The sequence below is a fragment of the Crocodylus siamensis genome, chromosome 3, assembly GCF_052110815.1.
Source record: "Crocodylus siamensis isolate JL-2025a chromosome 3, ASM5211081v1, whole genome shotgun sequence".
Classification (NCBI taxonomy): Eukaryota; Metazoa; Chordata; order Crocodylia; family Crocodylidae; genus Crocodylus; species Crocodylus siamensis.
The window spans coordinates 168,959,459-168,972,776 of NC_143397.1; the positions used below are offsets into that span (position 1 = coordinate 168,959,459).

Sequence of the window (13,318 nt, forward strand, 5' to 3'; positions counted from 1 at the left end):
TTTCCAGTTTGAAGTAATCCCTTATGCTATATTTTTCAGGAGTTGGGCTCAAACATGTTTGGTTACATTAGACATATCTCTTCTCACAGTAGTTTCCATTTATGCAAACTGAAAAATTATTGTGGAACTGGCAGTCTTTATTTTAAAAGATGCCTGGGACTAAACTTGCAGGAAAGAATTATAGGTCGGGGTTTTGGCAAAGAATTATAGGTCAAAGAATTGGCAATGTAGGGAAAATTGGGCTATCATCTGCTATACTGGCTATTATCAACTGAGTTTAGGTTCTCACTTTCTTGACAGTGAGATATCTCTTTGCTGAGAGATAAGGAGGGGTCATTGGTAGTTAAAAATTATAATAAATGTCTTTAAGGACTAAAAATGGACCAGACACAACTGCATCTGTATTCAGGGACACAAATTCTAGTAACATCAGTTTTTGGCAACTCTGGAAAATTAATGAACAAAGCAGAAGTGATAACATCTTTACGACTTATTGCAGCTACAGACTGATGGCTCATCAGTACAGGTTTATTTGTCTGGCCTTTGCATTTGGCACTGACTGCAGGTAAAACAATACTTTACAATACATAACTGCCTGAGGATCACTAACTTGGTTTGGCTTGCCCTTTTTTCCATTGTATTCTAGCCTGGAAATGAGCTCTTGGGAAGTTGCAAGGTGAAATTAAAATGGACAGGTGATTAGTTTTTGTAGTTCAGCTATGCAAACCAGTTTGTCACAAGACATTAAATGAACATTAAATGGAAGCAGGGGGTAGTTTGTGACCCACTAGTAGTGTTGTTAACTTTAACAATTAGTATAATCATCATCATCATCATCCCTTGCAGAAAAATGTGCTGAGAAATATATAAAATGATGTTAATCTTACAGTGTTTCTGGCACAGCATCCACTTGGCGGAATGGAGGGAGGGAGCTATGGATATTGGTAGCTGTAGAGCAGGCTCATTCAACATACGGCCCGTGGGCCGCCATGTGGCCTGCCAAGCCGTTTTCTGAGGCCCAAGGTGCTGTGACGGGAAACAAAAGTAAACAATGTTTACTTTCGTTCCCACCCCTTGTCCCTCCCCCCAGCTGCTCAACAGCTTCCTAATGGCCCCACTGGTTGGGCTCAGGGTGCTTTGGGGGAGAGGGAGCAGGGGAGTGTCCCTGCACGTCCTGCACCCCCCTGTAGGGTCCCCGCATGTCCCTCAGACTGCTGAGCCTAGGCGCGCAGGTATGGGAGCATCCTTGAGGCCACCCAGGTGTCAGGGAGGGCAGGGTCAGGCAGCGCCCCTTGACCCCTGCACCCCCAGGCCAGACTGGACAGGCCACGCGAGTGCCCACTCTTGCCTCCCCCTGGCTGGATGTCGCCCCGCGAGAGTGCCTGCAAACAAGAAATTAAAGAACTGTGATGTACTTCAACCAAGTATTTGAAAACTAGGAGGCATGAAACCATGATTTCATAGATTTCATAGATTTCATAGACATTTGGGCTGGAAGGGACCTCGGGAGATCATCGAGTCCAGCCCCCTGCCCAAAGGCCAGGAAGTCAGCTGGGGTCATAGGATCCCAGCAAGATAAGCATCCAATTTACTCTTGAAGGTGTTCAATGTAGGTGCTTGAACCACCTCCGCTGGCAGACTGTTCCAGACCTTGGGGGCTTGGACAGTAAAGAAATTCTTCCTTATGTCCAGCCTGAAACGGTCTTGCAGGAGTTTGTGACCGTTCGACCTCATCATCCCTTGGGGCGCTCTGGTGAACAGACGTTCCCCCAGATCCTGGTGGTCACCCCTGATAAACTTATAGGTGGCCATCAGATCACCCCTGAGCCTGCGCTTTTCCAGCCTAAAGAGTCCCATGGCTCTCAGCCTGTCATTGTAAGATCTGTTTTCCTGACCTCTGATCATGCGCGTGGCTCTCCTCTGGACTCTCTCAAGCTTCTCCACATCCTTTTTGAATTGTGGAGCCCAAAACTGGACGTAGTACTCCAGCTGCGGCCTCACCAAGGCTGAGTACAAGGGGAGAATGACGTCCCTGGATTTGCTCGAGAAGCATCTATGGATGCACGCCAGCATTTTGGTCGCTTTACTAGCCGCAGCATCGCATTGCAGGCTCATGTTCATCTTGTGGTGAATGATGACCCCCAAGTCTTTTTCTTCTGTAGTGCTAACCAACGTAGCACTGCCAAGCCTATAAGGGTGCTGCAGGTTTTTCCTCCCAAGGTGGAGAACCTTGCATTTTTCGGTGTTAAACACCATGAGGTTCTCGTCTGCCCATTTGCTGAGCTTGTCCAGGTCAGCCTGGATCACCCGCCTGTCTTCTGGCGTGGATGCTTTGCCCCAAAGTTTGGTGTCATCGGCGAACTTGGCCAGTCCACTCCTGACTCCAATGTCCACATTGTTAATGAAGATGTTGAACAGTATGGGTCCCAGGACAGAGCCTTGAGGGACCCCACTGGTCACAGGACACCATGATGAGTGACTGCCATCAATCACAACCCTCTGGGTCCGACCACGAAGCCAATTTCCCAGCCAGCGGATTGTGATGGAGCCAAGGCCACAACTGGGCAGTTTTGCCAAGAGGTGATCATGGGATACCAGATCAAAAGCTTTTTTGAAGTCAAGATATATGACATCAATCTCTTCTCCCTTGTCCAGGTGATAGGTCACCTGGTTATAGAAGGAAATGAGATTGGTCAAACAAGACCTTCCCGCAACAAACCCATGCTGGCTGTCCCTTAGAATGTTAGCCTGGGCCAGTCCCTGAAGGATGGCCTCCTTAATAAACTTTTCTAAGATCTTCCCCAGGATAGAAGTCAGGCTAATGGGCCTGTAGTTAGCCGGATCCACTCTCCTCCCTTTCTTTGATAATAGAAAGCTCTGGTAACCTTTGGAAAAATCAGATCCCTGCAACAATTCTCTGGAGTAAATACAGCATGATGTCAACAGAGGTTTTGCATTCAAAAATTATTTTTACTCCTCTGCAAATTGTGGCTTTCCACGTGGACAAAGGCGGGGAATTAAGGGTGCAGCAGGGTGGTACGCTCCTCTCCAGCACTGCTAGGGGGTTGTTTAAAATAAAACAGTGCCACCAGACCAAATTGTTTTTATTTTGGATTTTAAACCACATTTCCAGACCCATTTCATTGTCACTTCCTGCAACTTCATTGGTGTCAAAGTTCAGGTGACATCACTTCCTGATGTGATACGGCTTCCTGTGAGGTCTTTGAATATGGCTCACTGGCCCACTGGATGATGAAAAGTTCATGATCTGGCCCCACATTCAAAAAGGTTGGATACCCCGCTGTAGAGAGTAGAAGATGCAAGACCTCTACATGCTGAGAGTGTACAGAGATGGAGACATCTAGATATGCTGGAAATAGTCATCTTTTGGGACATCCCTGTCTGCTACTTTATTCTTATACTTCTGCCTGCAACACATTTAGATATTGAGCGCAGAGACTATGTAATAGCAAGTAGATTTTTATTACTGCAATGTAATGCAACAGTGTACGCTATTCAATGAAATGAATATGAATATTTCACTTTAATGAAACATTTCAGAATAAGAATTCAATTAAAATATTTTTTTCATAGCCGTTATGTCTTCCTGTAACATTAATGTTTTGTGTCTTACAAATTAACTTAGGATGATGTGGACGAGCCATGGGAGGAACACAGAGAGGACTCCATAGAATTATGCATTTAAGTGCTCATTAAGTAGAATCATAGGATCCAGTGAAGAAAGCCTGAGAAAATAGCCCTTTATCTAGGATGACTAGATATACTTATTGGCAATTCTGAAAATGTACACTAATTTTAGGTGTATCAGTTTATGGGTGCCCAACTTTATATAACTTGGATTTAATTTTCAGACACATCAGACCCTCAGTTTTGTTGATTTCAGCTGTGGTTTCTGGCTGCCTAGGACTTTTGAAAACTCTAGGAGTTTCAAGCAGGGCACTCAAAAGCATCAGCCCGTAAGCAACCGTCCTTTTCAAAGTTTTGACTTTATAAGTGTGTTCTTACGTTGAATGAACTAGGTAAGTGCACAAGCTCTGTGAAATTTTTTTTCATGGCCAAGACATCAAAAATAATTTAATATTCAAATAAATTTAACAGATGTACTCTTGTAATATTGTTTGTTTTCATTCCCATAACACTGACCACCATTAGTATATTAGTAAAGGATAACTTGTTGTTGTGACTGATAAAACTGGATTTAAAACTAGCCGTCTCCACTGTAGTTTCTGAGAGACCATAACGGCTCTAGAAGAATTTGTGTTATGAAAAGTAGCTCATTTGTTGTTCAGCCAACTGTATAATAAGCAAGTTTACTTGCCCATAGCAGACACCAAGTAAAAAATTTACAATATATTTCAATTAAAGAATATGGAGTGATTGCCCTTTCATGCAGTTTGAAACAAATTTGGGGCCCAGTTATATAGCTTTCACAAATTTGAGAAATTTAACTGGCTTCCAAGGAAATAGTGACACCTCAGATTTAGTCAACAAAACCCCTTTCATTTTGTTTGCCTGGTACAATGGTCAGAAGTTCTGAGCTCTTATTTCAGGGTATTAAAGTGATGATACCTCTGATTTCTCTTTTATTTTTATATAGATATATATATCTATCTCAGGCTCAGTAAGTGCCGTTCAGTTGCATTAATGAGAATTGGGTCATTGTGTGTGGAACTGAAGTTACCTGATGCAGATTCTGCTTGATTTCAGTTCCTTTTCACATGGGATGTATATGTATATGTATATGACATGTTTCTCTTACTAGCCTGTGGGAGTGCATAATGTTTTTAAAAGAGATATATTGTAGTAAATTAACAGCATATTATAGTCTTAACATCTTGATATTCACGTAACATTTTTTGAGATTTTTCTATACTAATGATAGTTTAAACTATCTATACTACAAGTTCTATACTAATGATTTGCTATGCTGATGATAGTGTATTTCTCTTAATAGGACTAATACTGTGATTATAAAAAATGGGTCTGCTTCTTTTCTTACATCCATGAAAAGCAAAAACAACTTGATAGGTGAAAATTTCTGCTTGTGTAGAACAGCCTGTCAAAGCTCCATTCTCTTTGTATGACGTCAGATATCGACTTCTAAAGCTGAGCCACTGTCTGGTATTATCGCTCAATGTAGAGATTCCAGTTGTCCCGTCTGGGCATTTGTAAAGATTGTAGCTTTCAATTTAAGTGCTGTGCTTCTTGTTGGACACTGCATTCATACAAGAGGCTGTCTAAAATGTTCGTTTTGTAAAGTTTTGTTTTGAAGTATCTGTATCCAGATCTGTCTGTTGAGCTTGACTCATGCTTCTCTGTCAAATTCGTGCCCTTTGGTGTTGGTGTAAACTGCTGTAGGAATAGGTCATATCTTCCCTAGCAGTCAGCCCACTGCTCAGAGGTTTGGTTCAGCATCTCTAGTCTCTTCCAGAAGCTTGTGGACCTTCATATGTAATTGGCTTATGACTTGTAAGACTTTTAAGTTTCCATCTGTTTGGATCTTCAGTTAACGGTTGATGGGGCAGGTGACTTTCATCGTCTCTTGCCTCTGTTGCCAGTAATGATGGTCTAAGGTCTATCTTCTTATCATTTGGTCTAACCCCTAGAGAACAGGGAGTTCACTAGAAAGCAGGGAGTACATCTGTGTGTGTGTAGGTTGTGCAGCCTGTTATGAGTCTGAGGACACTGCTAAGTACAGTGTCGAGCTTTTTAGTGTAACACCTTCTGGATCATATAGGAGCACAATATTTTGCTGGAGCATATAACATTGTGAGTGCAGTGGTTCTAACCACTTAGAAGTTGGCAACCTGTGTTGTGCTGACTAAATATTTTAAGACAGCTACCCATGCAGAGACTTTACTGCTGACCTTCTGAAAGTGATGTTTATAGGTGAGGGAATGGTCTAATATGACTCCTAGGTAGCTTGGGTATGCTCATGTGGAAGGATGCGGTTGTCTCCTTTGATATTCAGCAGGCACTTAGCTTGATGATTGTCCAGGTAGAAGAGTGATGATGATACTGATTTATTGCTGCTCAACTCTAAGTGCCACATGTGGAGATATTCATGAATTCCATGTCATCCAGAACTCAGTATCTTTTCCAGTTCTTTTATGTCAATTCCTTGGGATACTATAGCAACATCATCAGTGTATATGTATTGCTTGCATGTTGTATGCAGAAAGACTGAGATATATACATTGACTAGTACTGGTGCTAGCACTGACCATTGAGGGACTCCATTTCTCGGAGTTCATACCTTGCTTTTTTCTCCTTGGCTAGCAGTGAGTTTAAATGATCCACTGGAGATCATGTTCATGATGAAAGCAAATAATTTGCAGTCAGGTATCATAGAGTACAGTTTATATCGAGGCTGTGGTGCCATACAGCAGTGGTCTCCAAAATTTTTTGATCACGCACCCCTATCAGTAAAAATTTTTTGAGCATACCCCCCCAATATATGTATATTTATATAAAAATAAATAGAAGTTCTAATATTTTCTTCCCACACCCCAATGGATCATCTTGTGCACCCTACTTTGGAGAGCACTGCCATACAGTATCCACTGAAGCCAGTGGAATCACATCTGTTTGTGCCCAGTGGGTATCTGATCCAAAGAGTAAAACCAAAGTGCCTGAGAAGAGAATCAAACCAAATGGATATCAAGTTATAAGGAAACTTTCACATCTAAAGCTAACCTGATACAATTTGACCTTTTTAGTAGTTTAGAATTAGATAAATATTTCCATTACTGAAAAAGGATTTTGCACCTGCCAATTTCCTAAACAAGTCCTTGTAGAACTCAATCTAAAGAACCCTTGGGGGCAGCTGGGAAAAGGAGGGAATTTTTTCAAAGCTACATTTTATCTGTACCACAAAACCAGCCATGTTTTAAAAATGGATGGGAAAGATAGGGCCAGTGGTGATATAAGATGGCTTTAGTCGTGTATATTCAGACAACAATTATTATACTCACTTTTCAGTCCAGGGTATATAGCAGGTAAGAACATGATCCTCCCATATAGTTAAGCAATATATTTTTCTCTGGCTTTTGGCACTTGCTCTTTTCACACCATCGTTAGGTATAGGTAGGTGACCCTATGTCCTGGGCAAACTGAGGCAGTTCTGTCTTTTGTAGTTTGGTCCTTGCTAGTTGGTTGGGTGCCATCTACTCCAGTCCTCCTGCCTTGCTCTCACCCAACAGCAGCAGTGCCTATCCGCCTGCCTGCCTGGTGCACCATGCTGCTTCATGTCCTCACCAGCTCTGCTCTGGGATGTTTGACCAACTGGCTGGGGTCAGACTACAGAAGCTGGGACTGCCTGGTTTGTCCAGGATGTATGGTCACCTTAGGTATAGTTGACGTTCTGGAGTAGTTAAGGGGTGGACAAAGGATGTGTCAGAGCAGAACGCAGCAGAGCTAGAACTAATGCACATCAGGGATCCTGGATGATGATATATATTTTTGGGAATGTAACAGGATGCCGTCCCAAGGCTGGTCCGTCATTGGCCCACACACCTATCTAGGGCAGTCTGCCCACCTGTCTTACCTGCCATGCCTTTCTTGTAACTTAATCAGTAGTTGTTTATATGGGGTGAGGCTGCCTTTTTACTGCCCGATGCCAAGGGAGTAATACATGGCTCTGTACTTCCCTTACACTGTGTCCCATGCTTTGTTGATGGCATCACTATGAGGCTCCCTACTGGGCCTCACTCTACACCTGCCTGATGCTTGGATGCCACCTGGATCCCTCCTCCTTAGACACTCTACTCTCTGCTCTCATTCTGGCCTGCAAAACTCCCTAAGTCCTTTTTCCTTGTGGCAGTGGCCCCCTCCAGGACCTTTGGTCTCACTGGCCCTGGCCTTGCCTCTAGGCTGTCCCTCGCATTGGACATTCTAGCCCTTTGACCAGTCTGGTCCTGGCCCTAGCATGGGCCAGTTGAGGTTACTCTGGGTAGGTTACTGAGCCACTTGCCCTCACACTCCCGTATGGGTCCGCCTTTTCGGGCCCCCCCAAACACAGCTCACTTTCTACTTAGGCTGGCCTGTGCACAATCCTTTGGGACACCCTATACGGACCCTACTCTACACGCAGTCCTTCGGGCCTTTCATACAGACTCTACTTTATGCAGCCTACTCACTGCATAGGTAGGCCCCCCCTCACCAGGCCTACTATACCACCCCCTCACTGGGGCTACTAGACCTTATACCCCTTGGGCTTCAGGCCTCTGATGACATGCCTGGACCCTTTGCCTGTCCCTTCTGTGGGTAACCCAGCAGCTTGTGGGGGCTGAGGCTATATGGCCCTCTATACTTACCTTTCACTAGGGAGGCACTAGTGTGGCATTTTCTGGGGACCACCCTGCTACAGGCAGCCCCACCACACCATCCAGCCCTAGCTGGGTGTCATTTCAGGTCATTCCCCAGGCCCAGGAACCTCTTCCATCCCCACTAAGACTTGTTCTTAGTTCTTTGATAAGAGCATGTGTCGCAGAGCTCTCAGATGCCCTGCGAGTGAGAGCAGAAACAGCTCGGGAGAGACCCCTAGTGGCGGGCAGGGGGAAGCGCAGCTGCCAGTCACCAGGACTGCGCAGGTGCTGGTTGCCCTAGCAACCAGGGAAACCTAGAGCCAGGAAGGGGCAGAGCTTAGCCCTTCTTAAGCTCAGGCAGAAGGCCAGGAGGGCAGTTCCCCTCCAGCAGCCGAGGGAGGAGGAACTCAGCCAGAACAAAGGGGAGAACTCTGACGATCGGAACATCCCCTGGTTCCTGCTGGGGGTTGATGCGTTCTCTCTCTCTCTCTCTCTCTCTCTCGCTTTGGTAGGGAAAGATTCGTATTTTGACCAGAACGGTCTAGCTTTTATGTTGTAGCCCGGGGGCTTTGCGTTTTGTGTTTTCTGTTTCACCGGAGGACCAGGTGAGGCTATAAGGGGTTGGAGGAGGCCTCATAGAAGCTCCACGATAGCGTGGGGTCTCCTGGCACTGGAGGGGGCGCAGCTTTGTTTGGGGTGCATTGGCCCAGCCCTGGAGCTAGGGGGGCAGCAAAGAGCCCTGACTAGGGGGCAGCGAGAAGCCCCGGAGCTAGGGGGCAGCAAAGAGCCCCGACTAGGGGGGCAGTGAGAAGCCCAGAGCTAGAGGGGCAGTGAAGAGCCCTGACTAGGGGGCAGTGAGAAGCCCAGAGCTAGGGGGGCAGTGAAGAGCCCTGACTAGGGGGCAGTGAGAAGCCCAGAGCTAGGGAGGCAGCGAGAGGCCCCGGAGCCAGGGGGCAGTGAGGAGCCCCAGAGCCAAAGGAAGGGGGCCAGGTGTCACGGAGTGGGGGCCTAGGAGCGGCCGTGATCCCTCTAGCGCCCCCCTACCATGTCAATTAGGCAATCCAGCACCCTCTATCCTCGCCCGCCACATCTTTGCTGGTAAATGGTTCAATTAAGGAGGCTGCCTTTTATCTCCTAATCCACAGTATTTGCTGAACTATCCCCTGTTCTGTGTGGGGTGACTCGATACCCCCAGCCTTAAGGGCTATGCGTGCCTCCTACCTCCCCTTTAGCACGCCCCAAGCCTCACTGCTCTTCCGGACGTTGTCAGGTCCTTCTCTTCTCTGCGCCCTGCCCGGCACCCCTGGGCTTGTCATGCAACCAACGCCCCTTTCTGACGCCCTCGGGCTTGTCACGCAACCGATGCCCCTCTCTGGCACCCTCCGGCTTGCCACGCGACTGACGCCCTTTGCCTGGCGCCCCCTGGGCTTGTTACGCAACCGATGCTCCTCTCTGGCGTCCTCGGGCTTGTCACGCAACCGACGCTCCTCTCTGGCGCCCTTGGCTTGTCATGCAACCGGCACCCCTCTACTCATTAGCCCTATTGGGCTTACTGGTGGTGCTTTTATGCACTGGGGTTGGCGGCCTAAGCCTTGCCTGGCCCCTCTGGGTTCCTGTCAATAATAAGTGTCCAATTAGGCTCAGGCGACTTAAGCCTTACCTGGCCCCTCTGGCCCTTTTGGGTCCTGTCAATTATAAGTGTCCAGTTAGGCTCAGGCGGCCGGAGCCTTACCTGGCCCCTGTGGTTCCTCGGGGTTCCTATTACTGTGGAAACGCTCTGGAACGCCTTCTAGGTCGCACCCCTCTTGGGGTGACTGTCAATCATACACGCCCCTCTCGGGGTTGCTTCTTACTACACGTGCCCGCCTGGGGCCTCTCTTCAACACATGCCCACTCCCACGGCTTCTCGGCACTTTCTCCGGGCTCTATATAGCCACTGACTTGCCCTCGCCGGGCTAGTCGCCTTTACAGCACCCACCCTAGGCTTTCACTCATGTGGTTCCTACACCTGGAGCCCAACACGAGTCCCTACAGGCTTCACTCTGGTGCTAAGACCCTCGGGCGGGGTCCTCTGCCCTACTCGGGCCTCTCACTATTGCCCATACAGGGCTACCCTTGGCACCACTCGTCCCAGGCACCACTCGTTTGCCCACATAGGGCACCAGGAACCCCCAAGCAACTGGGGAGCTCCCGTGAGGCCTCCTTGCACCCCTACAGCCTCATCTGGTCCTCCGGTTTTAGCAATATCAAACAGGGAACGCAAAAGCCATGAGCCAACAATAAACCTTCTGGCTATAACATAAGGTCCAGGTCCCACCTGGCTTTCCAGTAAAGCCTCCTAGTCAGGGTTCTGTCCACCCGCGCCGTGATGCAGCTGCTCACTCTATCAATCTGCTCGCCTTGGCTCGACTCCCCTGCAGAGCTCCTGCTCCTATGGCTGCCAGAAGGGAACTGCTAGCTGGGCCTCGGCCTGGGCTGTTTATAAAGCCTGCCCCCTTCTGGTCACCTGACCAGCTCGGTTGTCCCGGCAACCATCACCTGAGCTGCCCCCTGTGATTGGCAGCTGCCCTTATCCCTTCATAGGAACAGGGCACCTGCATGACCCTGTGATACCAGGGAGGAGCTCTGGAGTTAGGGGGCAGTGAGGAGCCCCAGAGTTAGGGGGCAGCGAGAAGGCCCGGAGCGGGCAGTGCGGGACAGGCTAGAGGGCGCTGGTAGGGACGTGGACTCTGAGATGAGCTAGAAGGCGCTGGCCAGGATACAGATGGAGGGATAAGCCAGAGGGCGTCCGCACGGCAGGGAGTAGGACAGACCTGAACAACACCGGATACATCTGCGAGGCTTGGGCTGCGGTATAAGGGGAGGACAGGAGGCGCAGATAGTGCCTAAGGCACCGAGACCGAAAATAGGCAGCCTCCCGTTTGATTAAGTTCTTTCAATCAATCAAAATAACAACAAGGCATGGCAGACGAGAAGGTGGGCAGTTGGCCCTGGATCGGTGTGGCGGGGCCACGAATAGGCGGCCCCAGGGAGGCACCACTGTCACAGCATGTTACCATATTTGTATTGGTCACCTTGTAGTATATAGTCTGTCTTAGTGTCTCTTTGTCCACCTCTTTGTGGTCCTTTGATGCCATCAAAACTGTATACCATCTGTATCACAATGAAGAAAAACTTCAACTCCACTATTATAGAATGATACGATAAATATGTCCTGATTTTTGCATTAGTCAGACACATTAATGTTCTGTTAAGATGTTATTAGCATTTTGGAACCATGTTTCATAAAATAATGAAAAATTGTATTGGCCGTTGTCAGATATTTGTACTGAAACCTTTATCTACTGTGAGCATCTATACATGTGCCCGATGCCTGCTCCAACTGCTTAATTGAGTCTGCTTGATTGAGTCTGCTGGATTGAGTCAATTAATTGAGTCTGCTGGAGTGTTCTCGTTGCTGAACAAGCTTTAGTTAAAGCCCCTCTGCTGCCGTTTTGAAGCGTGGGATGCTGAATACAAGAGATGCTGTGAGTTTTAATTCTGCTGTAGTGGAAAAGCCTCCTTGCACTCCAGAGCATGTGTAAAAGATGCCGTATATTACTCTTACTCTCTGTTTTAGAAAATATTGTAGGCAAAGTGCAGAAGATCTTTTAAAAAGTTCATTCATTTCAGAACTAAATTGGTTACCTGATGCTTGTTTACACAGTACTATCTGGTATTATGTTTCTGCTTCCTTTTTTTTTTTTTAGGTCTTCCAAGTTGCATATGTCATCATCAAATCTGCTAATGCTCCCCGACCTGGAAACTGGATTTTGGAACGTTCTGTAGATGGCACAAAGTTCACACCATGGCAATACTATGCAATTAGTGACACAGAATGCTTAACTCGTTATAATATTACACCAAGACTTGGACCTCCTACTTACAAAAGAGATGATGAAGTGATTTGCACCTCTTATTATTCCAGACTAGTTCCACTGGAACATGGTGAGGTATGCAACCTTGTCTGTTTATGCCCTTGTCATTCACAAAATGTGAATGTGAGCTGACTGCAGATTTCAGAAATGTAAATGACAATTGAAAAATTTGTCCCTTCTGCTCTTGTCAGATGGTTTGGATTGTTACATTTCCCTTAACAACAGTACGTCTTTCTCCTTAATTCATATAAAGACTTAAAAAATGTTAAAAAAAATATCTCCCTGCCTCTGCATGTTCTAGCTTGCAACCTCTTTATTGTTTCTCTTCACATAATTTGATGTTGGATAGTAGTTATGAATGATTAGACACTTCCTTTTAAGAAAATAAAGCATGCTGATGTTGTGTACCGCTAAGTTTTAATATCAAAAAGAAAATCACATCTTTTGGAGCACCTGGTTTTCTAAGATAAAGTAGCAAACACTCTCTAAAGTATTCCGCGCAGCTGAAACTCCCAAACAAGTGTTGGCATTGTTTTCCAGGCAGAGCATAATTAAAAGAGCTCTGAATTGTGCAGGCTCACTGTTGATTGTTCTTTCTTTTAACCAAGCCTATTCATGGTAGTTGTTTAATTTATTTCAGAGAGGCAGCAACATAATGAAATAATGCATTGAAACCAATAGTTAAGTCTACTGTGAAAGTCCCCCTTATGCGGTAGGAAACCCAGTATTAGACAGTGGAGACTGTTGTTAACTCCTTCATTTGGTATAAACCAATAACTTTTTATCTGTAAATTAAAAGAATGCAAGTGTCACAAGTCTCTTTTTCTTAATGTGTTAAATCACAATTATGGTTTCCATAGTAAAGGAAAACAAATGGACCTTAGATGATTTCAAGTCAAGTTTATTTTAATCAAATATGTATTACAGCTATGGAACATATACACCACTGGGTCAAATTGGTCACACAGAGAAACTTAATACAAAGCAAACAATTAATCAGACAATTAAGCCTTTTATATTCTCTGTGCAAATGCCAAAAAATAGCTCCTCTTGTAGATAGTGTTTGGGGGGGGG

At 46.1% G+C, this 13,318-nt stretch overlaps 1 protein-coding gene across 4 annotated transcripts in view; it reads left to right on the plus strand.

Moving 5' to 3' along the window:
- LAMA1 (laminin subunit alpha 1) overlaps positions 1–13,318 on the plus strand; it is a 178,384-nt gene that overhangs the window by 57,873 nt on the left and 107,193 nt on the right. For all 4 annotated transcript variants that reach the window (XR_016441386.1, XM_090039717.1, XM_090039718.1 and 1 more), the window contains exon 4: positions 12,077–12,319. Coding sequence is in view for 3 of the 4 variants with exons in the window: in XM_090039717.1 (XP_089895843.1) it covers positions 12,077–12,319 (243 nt within the window). In the remaining variant the exon portion in view is untranslated. The remainder of the gene's footprint in view (positions 1–12,076; positions 12,320–13,318) is intronic.